Raw genomic sequence first — 15,337 nt, forward strand, 5'->3', positions numbered from 1 at the left:
ATATATACAGGAGAAGGGGTTACTAGCCCCTTGCTCCCGGCATTTTAGTCGCCTCTTACGACACGCATGGCTTACAGAGGAAGAATTCTATTCCACTTCCCCATGGAGATAAGAGGAAATAAACAAGAACAAGAATTAGAAAGAAAATAGAAGAAAACCCAGAGGGGTGTGTATATATATGCTTGTATATGTATGTGTAGTGTGACCTAAGTGTAAGTAGGAGTAGCAAGATATCCCTGTTATCTAGCGTGTTTATGAGACAGAAAAAGACACCAGCAATCGTACCATCATGTAAAACAGTTACAGGTTTCTGTTTCACAGTCATCTGGCAGGACAGTAGTACTTCCCTGGGTGGTTGCTGTCTACCAACCTACTACCTATAGACTACTTAATACTAGACATATAAATCATAGTTGGTTCAAATTTATTATTGATTTTTCATATATCAGTAGAGGTAGTTACAGTATTATATTTTAGCACATTATAATAATGAAATTTAATATCAAGAGAGGTAGTTACAGTACTATATTTTAGACTACTAAAAGCTAGACATATAAATGGGTTCAAATTTAAACTTGATTTATTAAATATCAACAGAGGTAGTTACAGTATTATATTTTAGCGCACACTAATGATGAGATTGTGACAATTTTAGTTTTGAAATAATCTTTAAAATTTGGCAAATTTTGGGTTGATGGTGGTAATAGTACATATTGTTTGTGTTGTTAGTTTTGGGAGGTGAGGTGAATTCTAAGTAGTTCCTTGAATTGGTGTGCAGACAGGGGCCCTTTGTATTATCAGGCAATGAATTCCAGATCTTTGGGCCCTTTACATGCATTGCACTTTTGGATAGGGAGAGATGGACACAAGGGATATCAAAGAGTCTTTTGTGTCTTGTGTTATGTAAGTGTGTTCTATTGTAGCTCTCAAGAAGGTGTTTGAGGGAAGGGTTTATATTGGACAATAATGTTTTGTGTATGTAGTAGGCACAGTAATATAAGTGAATATTTTGTATGTCTTTTTCTTTTTAGTAGGCTATACTGGAAAAGGGGTTACTAGCCCATTGTTCCTGGCATTTTAGTTGACTTTTACAACACGCATGGCTTACGGAGGAAAGATTCATATTCCACTTCATTATGGATATAAAAGGAAAAGCAATAAGAACAAAAACTGTTTAGATAAAATCAAAGAAAACTAAGATGAGTGTGTATACATAAATGTGTACATGTATGTGTAGTGTGACCTAAGTGTAAGTAGAAGTAGCAAGACGTACCTGAAATCTTGTGTGTTTATGAGACAGAAAAAAGACAGAGAGTAGGATTGTGGATGAGCAAGGAGGCTTTAGTGTGTGTAGATCAAGTGTTTACATTGAAACACATATGTGAACAGTATTTAGATAAGGGTAGGGAAGTATTCATTGCATTTATGGATTTAGAAAAGGCATATGATAGAGTGGATAGGGGAACAATGTGGTAGATGTTGCAAGTATATGGAATAGGTAGTAAGTTACTAAATGCTGTAAAGAGTTTTTATGAGGATAGTGAGGCTCAGGGTAATGTGTGTAGAAGAGAGAGAGATTATACTTCCCGGTAAAAGTAGGTCTTAGACAGGGATGTGTAATGTCACCATAGTTGCTTAATATATTTATAGATGGGGTTGTCAAAGAAGTAAATGCTAGGGTGTTGGGGAGAGGGGTGGGATTAAATTATGGGGAGTCAAATACAAAATGGGAGTTGATACAGTTACTTTTTGGTGATGATACTGTGCTTACTGGGGATTCTAAAGAAAAGTAGCAAAGGTTAGTGGATGAGTTTAGGAGGCTGTGTAAAGGTAGAAAGTTGAAAGTGAGCATAGATAAGAGTAAGGCGATGAGGATATCAAATGATTTAGATAAAAAAAAAAATTGGATATCACATTGGAGAGAGAGGGAGTATGGAAGAAGTGAATGTTTTCAGATATTTGGGAGTTGATGTGTCAGCGGATGGGTTTATGAAGGATAAGGTTGACCATAGAATTGATGAAGGAAAAAAGGTGAGTGGTGCATTGAGGTATATGTAGAAACATAAAACATTATCTGTGGAGGCAAAAAAGGGAATGTATGAAAGTATAGTGGTACCAACATTCATATATGGGTGTGAAGCTTGGGTTGTAAATGCTGCAGCGAGGAGATGGTTGGAGGCAGTGGAAATGTCCTGTCTAAGGGCAATGTGTGGTGTAAATATTATGCAGAAAATTCAGTGTGTGGAAATTATGAGAAGGTGTGGAGTTAATAAAAGTATTAGTCAGAGGGCTGAAGAGGGGATGTGGAGGTGGTTTGGTCATTTAGAGAGAATGGATCAAAGTAGAATGACATGGAGAGCATATAAATTTGTAGGGGAAGGAAGGCAGGGGTCATCCCCAAAAAGGTTGGAGGGAGGGGGGTAAAGGAGGTTTTGTGGACGAGGGGCTTGGACTTCCAGCAAGTGTGCATGAATGTGCACACTTGTTAGATAGGAGTGAATGGAGATGAATGGTTTTTGGGACCTGATGATCTGTTGGAGTGTGAGCAGGGTAATATTTAGTGAAGGGATTCAGGGAAACCAGATATTTTTATATAGCCAGACTTGAATACTGGAAATGGGAAGTACAGTGCCTGCATTTTAACCCGTAAACGGTCCAAACGTATATATACGTTTTTTCAACATTTGAAAGTATGTAAAAAAAATAGATCTTTTTTTTTTTTTACATTTGAAAATGTGTAAAAAACTTTGATCTACTTTTTTTTTGTTATATTTGAAAATATGTAAAAAAACATAATCTACTTTTGGAGCACTACACATGTGAACGTAGATCTGCCTGGACCGTTTACGGGTTAAAGGAGAGGTTTGGGATATTGGCAGTTTGAAGGGATGTGTTATATATCTTTATATATGCTTCTAAACTGTTGTTGTATCTGGGTGCCTCTGAAAGTATTTTCTTTTTGGGGATTTTCTTTCTTTTTGGGTCACCCTGCTTCAGTAGGAGATGGCCGACTTGTTGAAAAGAAAAAAATTGTATGTTTAGCAGGTTCATGCTCTTAACCCTTTCAGGGTCCGTCCCGTAGATCTATGGTTTTACGTTCAGGGTCCAAACCGTAGATCTACGTCATGAGCTCAGCTCACTCTGATAAACTGTGAGTGGTAAATTTGGGCCTAGATATGAGAGAATACATCTATGTGGTATGTGTGCACCACATAAAACAAATCCTGCAACACACTGTGTATAATGAGAGAAAAAAAACTGAGACCGTGATTTTTTATTAAAACAGCGACTTTGCAGTGTTTTTTCGTATGTTTTTATAGTTGTATTTGTGATTTCTTGGTCTCATTTGATAGAATGGAAGACATATTACAGAAATAGAGATAATTTTGATTGGTTTTAGCACTGGAAATGGCTTGAAACTGAGCTCAAAGTGGTGGAAATGTTAAATTTTTACCGATGTTCAAGAGTAAACAAACGACCTCACATGTCTAATACACGCTAGCTGGTGGGTCTAATATACATTCACAAATGTGGTGATGATATTTATACAATTATTACAATACTGCATAACAGTAAATCTTCTATTTTTTGGTGTAAATAAAAATTCATTATGTGAATAAAAAATCAAAATGGAATTTATTTGTAAAGCCTCAAAATGTAACTAATGAACAGAGGAAATGTTAGTTTAGTGCCAGGAATACTTACATTGTTTATTCTGGACCCTATTTTGAAATTGGAATATTTTGAACTTTGTGTTAAATTGGCCAAATTACCAATTTCCGGTCATTTATTTTGTAGTTGAAACAGTTGACTTGGTGATTTCTTGTGCTCAATCAATAGAATAGAAGTAATGCTAGTGAAATAGCTAAGAATTTGGTCAACTGGATTAATGTAATAGGCCTAAAATGGGAGTCAAAGTCGGCAAAATCGCCAATTCGTAAATATTGCTGACACATCAAAATTCGCGAGAGCATAATTTCGTCAATTTCCCATCCAATTTCGTACTTTTTGTTTTATTACATTCACAAAAAGATTCTCTACCATTTCATAAGAAAAAATAACTTTTATTTTTTTGAAAATTCTTGGACACTGGGGCACCACTTCAGATTTTGGCCTTGGACCCTGAAAGGGTTAAATAGTGGTGGAGTTTGTTTCCTGGCGCAGGAGTTTGTAAACATTTTCACTGCAGCTTTCTGTTGTATAATTATGGGTTTAAGGTGATTTGCTATGGTTGAACCCCATGCACAGATACCATAGGTAAGGTAAGGGTAGATGAGAGTAAGAAGTGCTTAGAGAGGATGCCTACTGTTTTGGAGTTTTTTTTTTTTTTTTGGTAATATGCTGTATGTGGGTTTGAAATTTAAGACAGCTGTCAATGTGGAGCTCTAGAAATTTCCCGTCCGTGTGTCTTGAAATGGAGGAACCATTTATTGATGTGTCTAGCTGAATATATGCAGCTCTGTTACCAAACAGTATAAAGTAGGTTTTGTCGACATTGAAAGTAAGTTTGTTGGCCGTCATCCAAGTGGATATTTTTAGCAGCTCAGTATGGTTTGGTTTGGGTGAGAGAAGATATAGGTGGTGTCACTTGCAAAAAGAACAGGTTTAAGTAGTGTGGAGGCATTAGGGAAGTCATTGATGTAAATGAGAAAGAGAAGTGGTCTAAGAACACTGCCCTGGGGGACTCCAACTAGAACAGGTTGTGTTGTGGAGGCAACATCATTTGTGTATACATACTGGTGTCTATTACTGAGATATGATTTAAGGTAGTCGAGTGAGTGTCCTCTGACCCCATGATGTTCAAGTTTTAGGTGTAAGAGATCGTGGTCAACTGTATCAAATTCTTTCCACAGATCTATGAAGAGGCCCAATGGAATTTCGTTTTTTCCAGTGCGGCATATAGTAGCTCGAGCATATGTATAATTGCATCATTTGTGCTTTTTCCTGGCCTAAATCCAAATTGGCTGGGGTTAAGTATGTTGTGGGATACAAGGTAGGAGTCAACTTGCTTGTGTATTATTTTTTTCAAAGATTTTAGATAGAAGGGGTAGGTTTGATATAGGTCTGTAGTTATTTAAATTAGTAGGATCACCTCCTTTGTGGATTGGTGTAACCCTTGCTATCTTGAGCAGGGATGGGAAGGTTGAAGTTTCAATGGACTTATTAAAAGGTGTTGCAATAATGGACAACAACAAATGAGAAGCTTTTTTTATATATAAATGATGGTAAGCTATTTAGTTAGGAGGAGGTGCGGGATTACCAAAACTGTTGTCCAGAGGGCTGAGGAAGGGTTGTTGAGGTGGTTCGGACATGTAGAGAGAATGGAGTGAAACAGAATGACTTCAAGAATGTATCAGTCTGTAGTGGAAGGAAGGCAGGGTAGGGGTCTGCCTAGGAAAGGTTGGAGGGAGGGGGTAAAGGAGGTTTTGTGTGCGAGGGGCTTGGACTTCCAGCGGGCAAGCGTGAGCGTGTTTGATAGGAGTGAATGGAGACAAATGGTTTTTAATACTTGACGTGCTGTTGGAGTGTGAGCAAAGTAACATTTATGAAGGGATTCAGGGAAACCGGCAGGCTGGACTTGAGTCCTGGAGATGGGAAGTACAGTGCCTGCACTCTGAAGGAGGGGTGTTAATGTTGCAGTTTAAAAACTGTAGTGTAAAGCACCCTTCTGGCAAGACAGTGATGGAGTGAATGATGGTGAAAGTTTTTCTTTTTCGGGCCACCCTGCCTTGGTGGGAATTGGCCAGTGTGTTAATAAAAAAAAAAAAAAAAAAAAAAAAGCTATTCAGGTCTCCTGCCTTGTTCTTTAATGTTTTGATAATGAGTGAAATTTCAGTAGGGTTTGTTGGGGTTAGGAAAAGAGCATTTGGGTAGTTACCAGTGAGGTAGGTTTTTGGTTGTGTGTTTGAGTTTGGGATTTTCCTTGCTAGTGTTGTTCCTGTAGTGAAGAAAGACACATTTAGGTAGTTTGTTGGCAGTATCCGTTAGTGGAATGAGAGGTTCACTAGGCTTAGTTAGGTTAATTACATTTTTTTTTAGGCAGTTTCCTTGATTCTAGAATTTCAGAGATGGTTTTCCATGTCACTTTCATATCCCCTTTTATGTCATAAAATCTGTTTTCGTAATACAGATTTTTGGCCCTTCATCTTAGATTCGTAAACATCGACGAGTAATGTTTTGTCTGTTCTTTTGTAATTTGACCCAATGTGTACTGCTTTTCATATACATGTTTTTTGTTAATTGAAGTGAGGATGCTGTTTGTAAGCCAGGGGGGGGGGGCTGTTTAGTCTCTTGGTTGTGATTTTTGTTTTGTTTTTATTGGACAATGTCTGTTTTATTGGACAATGTCATCAATATCGAGGCTAGGTGCTAGCACACTTTGCCAGTCACTGTTACCTAATGCCAAAATAAAATTATTTACAGATGTTTCGTCATGTAGCTGGAATGCGATTTTACTTGTGTCCTGTGGGTGTTTGCATAAGTTTGTTATGAGAAAAGTGGGATAGTGGTCAGTGGAGTTATCTGTGATAAGGTCTGCTCTTAGTGGGAATATATTGTTTGAGGTACTTGTCTCAGTGATTCTTGTTGGTTTAGTTATAGACGATAGAAGTAAGCAGTTGCTCATAGTGTTAGTGAATTCAGTTACAGGTACCATCTGACTTACGACCAAGCTTGGTTCCGACCAACCGGTCGTAAGTCGAAATGGACATAAGTCGAACCTTACTACTGAATATCAACATCACATTTTTGTAATGACTTTATTTTATTGTTTTGTTTTGGTATTTAATTTTTTTTACTTTACTTTTTATGCTGTTGGTACTGTATTTTATACTGTAAGGTTTAGGATAAACACTGTGTACAGCACAAACAGTTGTTTATTTCCCAGAAATTTGGCATACAAAACACGGTCGTAAGTTGAGTGGTCATATGTTGAGCAGGTCGTAAGTCGGATGGTAGGTGTACTTGTGGTTCGTGTTCATGGATGAGGTTAATGTTGAAGTCACCTGTAGGTGTCAGGTGGTGGTTATTCATCTCTGTGTCAGTTATCATGTTTCTTAGGGTTTCGTTAAATGTGTAAATATTTGAGTGAGGTACTGTGTATATAGTAACTCTCATGGGTTTTTTAATGTTTTTGGACTTGAATTTTGCAAATGTATACAGTGGACCCTCAGTTATTGGCTGTTCTGCTTATTGGCCAACTCTGTTATCAGCCGGTTTTTCGGCTTCCGGTTATCGGCCATTATTTCACTTATCGGCTATATTGGACGTATCCACCGCCAGACGCTCGCACATTCCTGAGTCAGTGTGGCTGTGTCTCTGGGCGAGTGAGGAAGCTTCTGCTCATTCATCCAAACATTTCACTATAATCCATTGTTTGTGGTGGTTATTGATTAAGTGGAATTCCAAAATAAGTAACCATGGCCCCAAAGAAAGTTCCTAGTAAAGTTCCTTTGGTAAAGAAAGTGAGAAACACGATAGAATTCAAGGCAGGCAGGCATAGAGGCAAGGAGTGTAGCAGGCATGCAGGGAGTGTAGCAATGTTTATATGCAATGTATGTTTAATAATAATCACTCTTGGGCACATTAAATGTCTTATTTTAGGTTATTATAGACATTTCCATTAATCCATGCATGATATTTTCTTCAGAATTATATAAGAAACACATTACATAGCATATAGCATATAAACATGCAGTTTTATGTGCTATCGAGTGGAGAGTAAACATTACGTTTACTCTGATTCAGCTTAGAGAAAACTTTGAATCTGGCATCATGCCCAGTAACCGCCCATCATATGTGTTTGTTTACAATTCTCGGCATGAATTATTCATTACTTCTACCTTTGTTTATGATGGCATCAAAAGGTGGTTGTTAGAAACGATTAAACTCAGTGAACATGGTAATAATGTAGCTGTGTAGTGTTGCCCAGGGGGGGGTGAGGGCTACATACGTGTACTGTACCTACATATACCGCTACCTACACTGACTTCCTACAAATACATACTACTCACGTCTCGCCCTACATTAAGACTACAAATATTTTAAGTTAAGTAATGAATGTACTCATTGTTTTCTGTATGTAAAACTGTAGTTAATCTTTAAAAAATGTATTTTTTTTGCTAATATTTTTGGATGTCTGAAACAGATTAATTGGATTTACATTAATTCTTATGGGGAATAATATTTTGGTTTTTGGCCTTTTCGGTTTTAGGCCAAAAAGGATTATGGCTGTTAACCAAGGGTCCACTGTATTTACCATTTTCGTCCCTGGTGCAGGTAGATTTGATGCTGTGCCACCACCTATTTGATCGGGCCTACAGTTGTGTATAGTTGTGTTACCTGGTATTGTAAAGATGCTTGCAACGTCATGTTTAAGCCAGGTTTCAGTGAGAGTAATGATTGACATAATTGTCTGCAAGGAACTGAATAATGCTAGGAGGTGTGGAAAAAGACTTATGTAAAGTTCAGCACATTTATTAAAGGAAATGTTTTGCCACAAGTGGCTTCTTCAATCCTAATACAGAGAAAACTAAGAAAACGTGTATATGTAATGGCAGGAGTCAGGTGAATTGTCGCGTGGGTAGAGGTAGTAGTAGTATTAACCCTTTCAGGGTCCGTCCCGTAGATCCACGGCTTTACGTTCAGGGTCCAAACCGTAGATCTATGCCATGAGCTCAGCTCACTCTGATAAGCTGTGAGTGGTAAATTTGGGCCTAGATATGAGAGAATATATCTGTGGTATGTGTGCACCACATAAAACAAATCCTGCAGCACACAGTGTATAACGAGAGAAAAAAACTGAGACCGTGATTTTCGATTAAAACAGCGACTTTGCAGTGTTTTATCATATGTTTTTTATAGTTGTATTTGCGATTTCTTGGTCTCATTTGATAGAATGGAAGACATATTACAGAAATGGAGATGATTTTGATTGATTTTAGTACTGGAAATGGCTTGAAACTGAGCTCAAAGTAGCAGAAATATTAAATTTTTGTCGATGTTCAAGAGTAAACAAATGACCTCGCACGTCTGATACACGCCAGCTGGTGGGTTTAATATACATTCACAAATGTGATGATGATATTTATACAATTATTACAATATTGCACAACAGTAAATCTTCTATTTTTTGGTTTGAATAAAAATTCATTGTGAATAAAAAATAGAAATGGAATTCATTTGTAAAGCCTGAAAACATAACTAATGAACAGAGGAAATGTTAGTTTAGTGCTGGGAATGCCTGCGTTGTTTATTCTGGACCCTATTTTGAAATTGAAATATTTTTGAACTTTGTGTTAAATTGGCCAAATTACCAATTTCCGATCACTTTATTTTGTAGTTGAAACAGTTGACTGGGCGATTTCTTGTGTTCACTCAATAGAATAGAAGTAATACTAGTGAAATAGCTAAGAATTTGGTCGACTGGAATAATGTAATTGGCCTAAAATGGGAGTCAAATTCGGCAAAATCGCCGATTCGTAAATATCGCTGACATATCAAAATTCGCTAGAGCATAATTTCGTCAATTTTCCATCAAATATCGTACTTTTTGTTTTATTACCTTCAGAAAAAGTTTCTCTACCGTTTCATAAGAAAAATAACAAATTATTTTTTTTTAAATTCTTGGACACTGGTGCACCCTTTGAAATTTGGCCTCTGGACCCTGAAAGGGTTAACCCTTTCAGGGTCGGCAGGCCCTCTCCTTAACTTGTTCTCAGGGTTGGAAATTTTTTAAAAAGAAAAAAATTATTTTTTCTTGTGAAATGACAGAGAATCTTTTCCCAATCATAATGACATCAAAGGTATGAAATTTGATGGAAAACTTACGGAATTATGCTCTCGCGAAGTTAGCGGTCTCGATGTTGATGCATCGGCGATTTCACCCACTTTGAGCCCTATTTTCGGCCATTTCCAATGTACCAGCCGACAAAAATCATAACTATTTCGCTAGAACTCCATTTTTTTCTATAGAATGAGTACAAGAAACCACCCATTTACTGATTTCAACTATCCAATAAAGTGGTCAGAAATTGGTAATTCTGCCAATTTCACACAAATTTCAAAAGATGCCAATTTCCAAGTAGGGTCCAGAATAAACAAGACAGACATTCCTGGCACTAAAATAACATTTTTTCTCTGTTCATTAGTCACATCCCCAGACCTCTGTTACATTTCTTTTGCTTTCCACTTTGAATTTTTTTTCTCACAAAAAATAGAAGATTTAATGTTATGCAGACTACTGCATTAGTGTAGAAATGGTATAAATAATATTAGCTCACTTGTGAAAAAATATTAGACTCACCAGTTGACGTGTATTGGATGCATGACATGATTTGTTTACTTTTGAACTTGGCAAAAATCGAACATTTCTGCTACTTTGAGCTCAGTTTCAAGGTACTTTTCATTATGAAACCAATCAAAATCATCTGAATTTCCGTAATATGTCTTCCATTCTATAAAATGAGACCAGGAAAACTAGAATACAACCATAAATATCATATGAAAATGCACTGCAAAGTCGCTGTTTTAAACCAAAAAACGGTCAGTTTTTTTCTCATTATGCACTGTGTGCTGCAGGATTTTTTTATACTGTGCACACTGACCACATAGACCCATTCTTTCATATGCAGGCCTACCAGCTTTCACTAGATTTGAAGGCACTAGAATTTATGAGTATTAGTACGGCACCAACCCTGGCGTGCAAGCCGTACTAGTACGGCACCAACCCTGAAAGGGGTAGTAGTGGAACTAAGGTGGTGAGACGAATGGCTACAGAGGGACCTGTTGACATGTAACAACAGTTTCCAGAATGGGTAATATCCTGTTGATTAGCAATTTTGAGATACTCTAATTACCAGACTTGCTTTAAAGTGTTACTGACAACAATTAGGGCAGCTTCTATGCATTTTCTCCATCTTAAATCGTCGTCTTTAATCACTAGTTTAGCCTCACTGAATTTCATGAGGTGTTCAACAGTGTCCCTGTGTTGAACACACACTTTTTATGGACCTCCCCAATGCCACAATACCTTCCACAACAGGCAGAGGGTTGGCACATCACTCTCTTATTTTTGTACTATTTCTTTCTTCACTTCTATAGTGTTTCTCACTTTCTTTGCCAAAGGGGTGCCACTAGGAAGTTTCTTTGGGGGCTATGGTGACTTATTTCACAGTTGCACTCAATAAACAGGCACCAAACACAATGAATTAATTGTGAAATGTTTGGATGAGCATGCAAGGTAATGTTCACTCAAAGATAAACAAGCAACCAGACTGGTTCATGAAGCCTGCGCGGGGAAGCAGACAGGTCTGTTACGCGGGACGAAACATGGGGCACAGTGCAAAACTCAGGACAAAATTTAGATGAAAAAATGGTTCTAAACTCGAAGCGTACAATACTCAGGGCAGACGAAACTCGGGGTTCCACTGTATAAGATAACAGATCCAAATTATGCAATTATTAAAGCCAACAATTATTTGCTGAAATCTACTTCTTGTAACATATTGCCTTTGTTATAATTTATTTTTTTAAATATTAATAGGAGATTGGTTCTTGCAATTTACAGGTTGCCTTCTATTTGTCACCACCCACAGCAATTACCACATAAGTGTCACCAAGGACCATGTCCCACCTGCAAGATAACATGCGGAATGAAGCTTCAGTGTGGACGTGGACATATTTGCCCAGTGCCTTGTCATGATGCAGTTCCTGTCAAGGTAATCTAATGTCCTTACACATATTTCATGGTTTTCATAATAAAATGTTTTGCTTAACCCATTCACTGTCGGTCCCATAATATTACGGCTTGCAAGCCAGTGTCAGTCCTGTAATATTACGGCAAAATTCTAGTGGCTTCAAATCTAGTGGGAGAAAGCTGATTGACCTACATGTGAGAGAATGGGTCTGTGTGCTCAGTGTGCGCATTATAAAAAAAAATCGGGGAGCCAGTGGTGCATTATGGGAATGCCATTTTAGTAGGCCTTGTTCACCATGCCTCGTGGTAAGAAATACCTCACTCCCCAGCAAATTGGGACTTCCCAAGTTATAGTTCTAACACAGATGGAAGTGTCAGGTTTGGAAGAGTTTGTGACTGAAAGCAATGCCCAGGATACCGGAAATAGTGCTAAAAACCCAGACGGCCCTCAACCTTCCACCTCCGGTGCTGGCCCGTCTTGTTCATGTTCAGTTGTACCAGGGCGAAAGAGGAAACTCATATTTTCCCATGTCCAGGTCTTAGATGTGAGCAGTGGTGATGATAGTGATTGTGATTTCCAAGCACCTGATTACAATTCCAGTAGCAACCCTGAAGAGGAATATTCTCCAGTGAAGCATCAGTTTACATGAAGCTACATGCATTCTGGTAGTGTGCCATATGCTATTCCAAGAGAAAGAAGTACATTTCAGAGTACATCTTGTGGCCCTACACCAGGAACAGATAGTGAAAATGACAATGATATTGTTACGGTTGGGATGGATAATATACATGCTGTAGCAAGTGGTAGTGGTCCTATGCGTCATGTGGCACCAGCGGCATCCGAGATTGGTAGCCACGCCACTGTCTAAGCACATTCACAACAAGGGCCACTGTCAACCACCCACACACCGCAACAACCTGTACAACTACAACCACTTGTCAGTATCCAGTACCCACCAGCAGACTGCATCTGGGATTGGCTCCCAATCCCCATCACTTTGATGAAACTCAAAAGTTGAATACGGCCATCTTGTACACTTGGTAACAATGCCACTGAACTGCAGTGTTTTGAGTTATTCTTTGATGAACCCCTGATGGACATATTGTCATGGGAAAATAACACATACTTTGATTACACCATGGCAAACACAATTATTTCACCAAGATCATGCCTACACTAGTGGAAGGAGACAACTGTGGCTGAGATGTATCTGTTCCTTGCCACAATAATGCTTATGCCACATGAGTATAAGCACAGTCACATCATACTGGTTGACAGACCGCCTGATTTCAGCCCTAGTTTTCAGTGATATAATACCAATGAATCGATTTCTGCTACTATCACGTATGCTACACTTCTCAGACAAAACAAGGCCTGACAAAAATGACAGGTTATATAAGATCAGGAATGAGTTTATGTATCTCAAACAAAAGATGTCACATTGTTGACATCAGTTCACTGAAATGAAATGACACAGTGGCAGGCAGAATAGAGAGACCAATGAACCCATTCTAAAACCTGCAGCTGTGATGGACTACACCCTCAATATGCATTCAGTGGATAAATGTGACATGCAAATTGGGTTTGCCGATTGTGTTCGCAAGAGTTCTGAGTGGTACATTTAACTCCTTTTCCATCTTGTGGACATTTCCATGCTCAGTGCTTATAATATGTATAAGATGAGGACCAGAAACAAACCACCATATGGTATATGGTGAATTTTGTTTGTCTGTCATCAGACATATAATAATCAAGTACCAAGTAACAAAACCTGCAATAGAAAACTGCTCATGAACTTATCACCAAATACCCTCTCATTTGAGGCCTGGTGATCACTACCTAATACAACTGCCTCCTACTAAGAAGAAATTTGCTCAGAAGAGGTGTTTTGTCTGTGCACATGCAACAAGAAACCCACTAAAATGCAGACACACTCGTTTTATGTGTGAGGAGTGTAACTCACCACTGTGTATAACACCATGTTTCAATGAGTTCTACATCCTGCAGTACTTCTAGGAACATGTCCAGTGACTGTGTGTGTACAGTGGACCCTCGGGTAAAAGCTTCATTGGTTAGCACCAAAATCGGCTAATGGCTCGCTTTGGAGTTAAAATATTGTCTTGGCTAATGCCAAATAACTCGGTTAAGGGCTTTTGTCCCGAACATGTCCGCTCAGCTTGAGCGGGCCCGGACACTCCATGACTCCGTGTACAGCCAGTGTGCCATTGTTTACAAGCCAGCCCAGACGATTCCACGCATACATGCGATGTATTTTGTATTATTCCATTGTTTTTAGTGTTTGTAACTGCTAAATAAGCCACCATGGACCCCAAGAAAGCTTCTAGTGCCAGCCCTGTGGTAAAGAAGGAAAGAAGCACAATAGAATTCAAGAAAAAAAATCGTAGCAAAGTACCAAAGTGGAGGAGGAAGAGAGAGGAGTGAATGTGCCTTCTGCAGTGAATCAGTGATTCTACGATATGTACGATATGTACTAAAGAAGCAGGTATCGATAAAGGCTATAGTGCCAGCCAGTGATAAAGTGTAGACTTAATAGTGTAACAAGTAAGGTAAGTGAGTAAGCGATAGAAAAATGACACGAAAGGGTTGTTGGATGTTTATAGGGCCAATGAACATATGCCGGCCTGCTATCTTCCACCACCGTAAACCTCTGCCAGCATCGCCTCCATCAAACTAACTAATTAAACTAACATCTCCTCCAAGGTAAGTGTAAATATAAAGTAAATATAAGTGTAAGTATAAAAGGACCCCAATGGAAATACACAAGTCACTCTGACTTTTTTGGGTTATCCTAGGTACTTTACACATGTTCTGCTATGTATGATAATCTATGTACATAACTGTATTTGTGTATACCTGAATAAACTTACTTATTTATAAATTAAAATGTAAATCTTTCTTATTTATAAATTAAAATGTAAATCTTTCTTATTTATAAATTAAAATGTAAATCTTTCTTATTTATACTTTACATGCATTGTTTAACTCTTTGAGGGTCGACAGGCCCTCTCCGAAACTCGTTCTCAGGGTCGGCCAAATTTAAAAAAAAAAAAAATTCTTATGAAAAGATAGAGAATCTTTTTCCGATCATAATGACACCAAAAGTATGAAATTTGATGGAAAACTTACGGAATTATGCTCTCGCGAAGTTAGTGGTCTCGGTGATGTTTGCGCATTGGCGATTTTGCCCACTTTGAGCCCCATTTTCGGCCAATTCCACTGTACTAGTCGACAAAAAACGTGAATATTTCGCTAGAACTCCATTTTTTTCTATCGAATGAGTGCAAGAAACCACCCATTTACCAATTTCAACTATCCAGTACAGTGGTCAGAATTTAGCAACTTTGCCAATTTCACACACATTTCAAAAGATGCCAATTTCCGAATAGGGTCCAGAATAAACCAGAAAGACATTCCTGGCACTAAAATGACATTTCCTCTGTTCATTAGTCACGTCTCAAGGCCCCTCTTACATTCTTTTGCTTTCCACTTTGAATTTTAATTCTCACAAAAAATAAAAGATTTACTGTTATGCAGACTACTGCGTTAGTGTAAAAAATGGTATAAATAATATTGGCGCACGTGTGAAAGAATATTAGACTCACCAGTTGACGCGTATTGGA

The 15,337-nt window shown here is 38.2% G+C and overlaps 1 protein-coding gene across 2 annotated transcripts in view; it reads left to right on the forward strand.

Moving 5' to 3' along the window:
* Positions 1 to 15,337, forward strand: part of LOC128692007 (NF-X1-type zinc finger protein NFXL1) — a 204,499-nt gene that overhangs the window by 131,070 nt on the left and 58,092 nt on the right. For both annotated transcript variants that reach the window (XM_070085222.1, XM_070085223.1), the window contains one exon: positions 11,567 to 11,717. In XM_070085222.1, the coding sequence (XP_069941323.1) occupies positions 11,567 to 11,717 (151 nt within the window). The remainder of the gene's footprint in view (positions 1 to 11,566; positions 11,718 to 15,337) is intronic.

Source organism: Cherax quadricarinatus, chromosome 15, assembly GCF_038502225.1.
Source record: "Cherax quadricarinatus isolate ZL_2023a chromosome 15, ASM3850222v1, whole genome shotgun sequence".
Lineage (NCBI taxonomy): Eukaryota > Metazoa > Arthropoda > Malacostraca > Decapoda > Parastacidae > Cherax > Cherax quadricarinatus.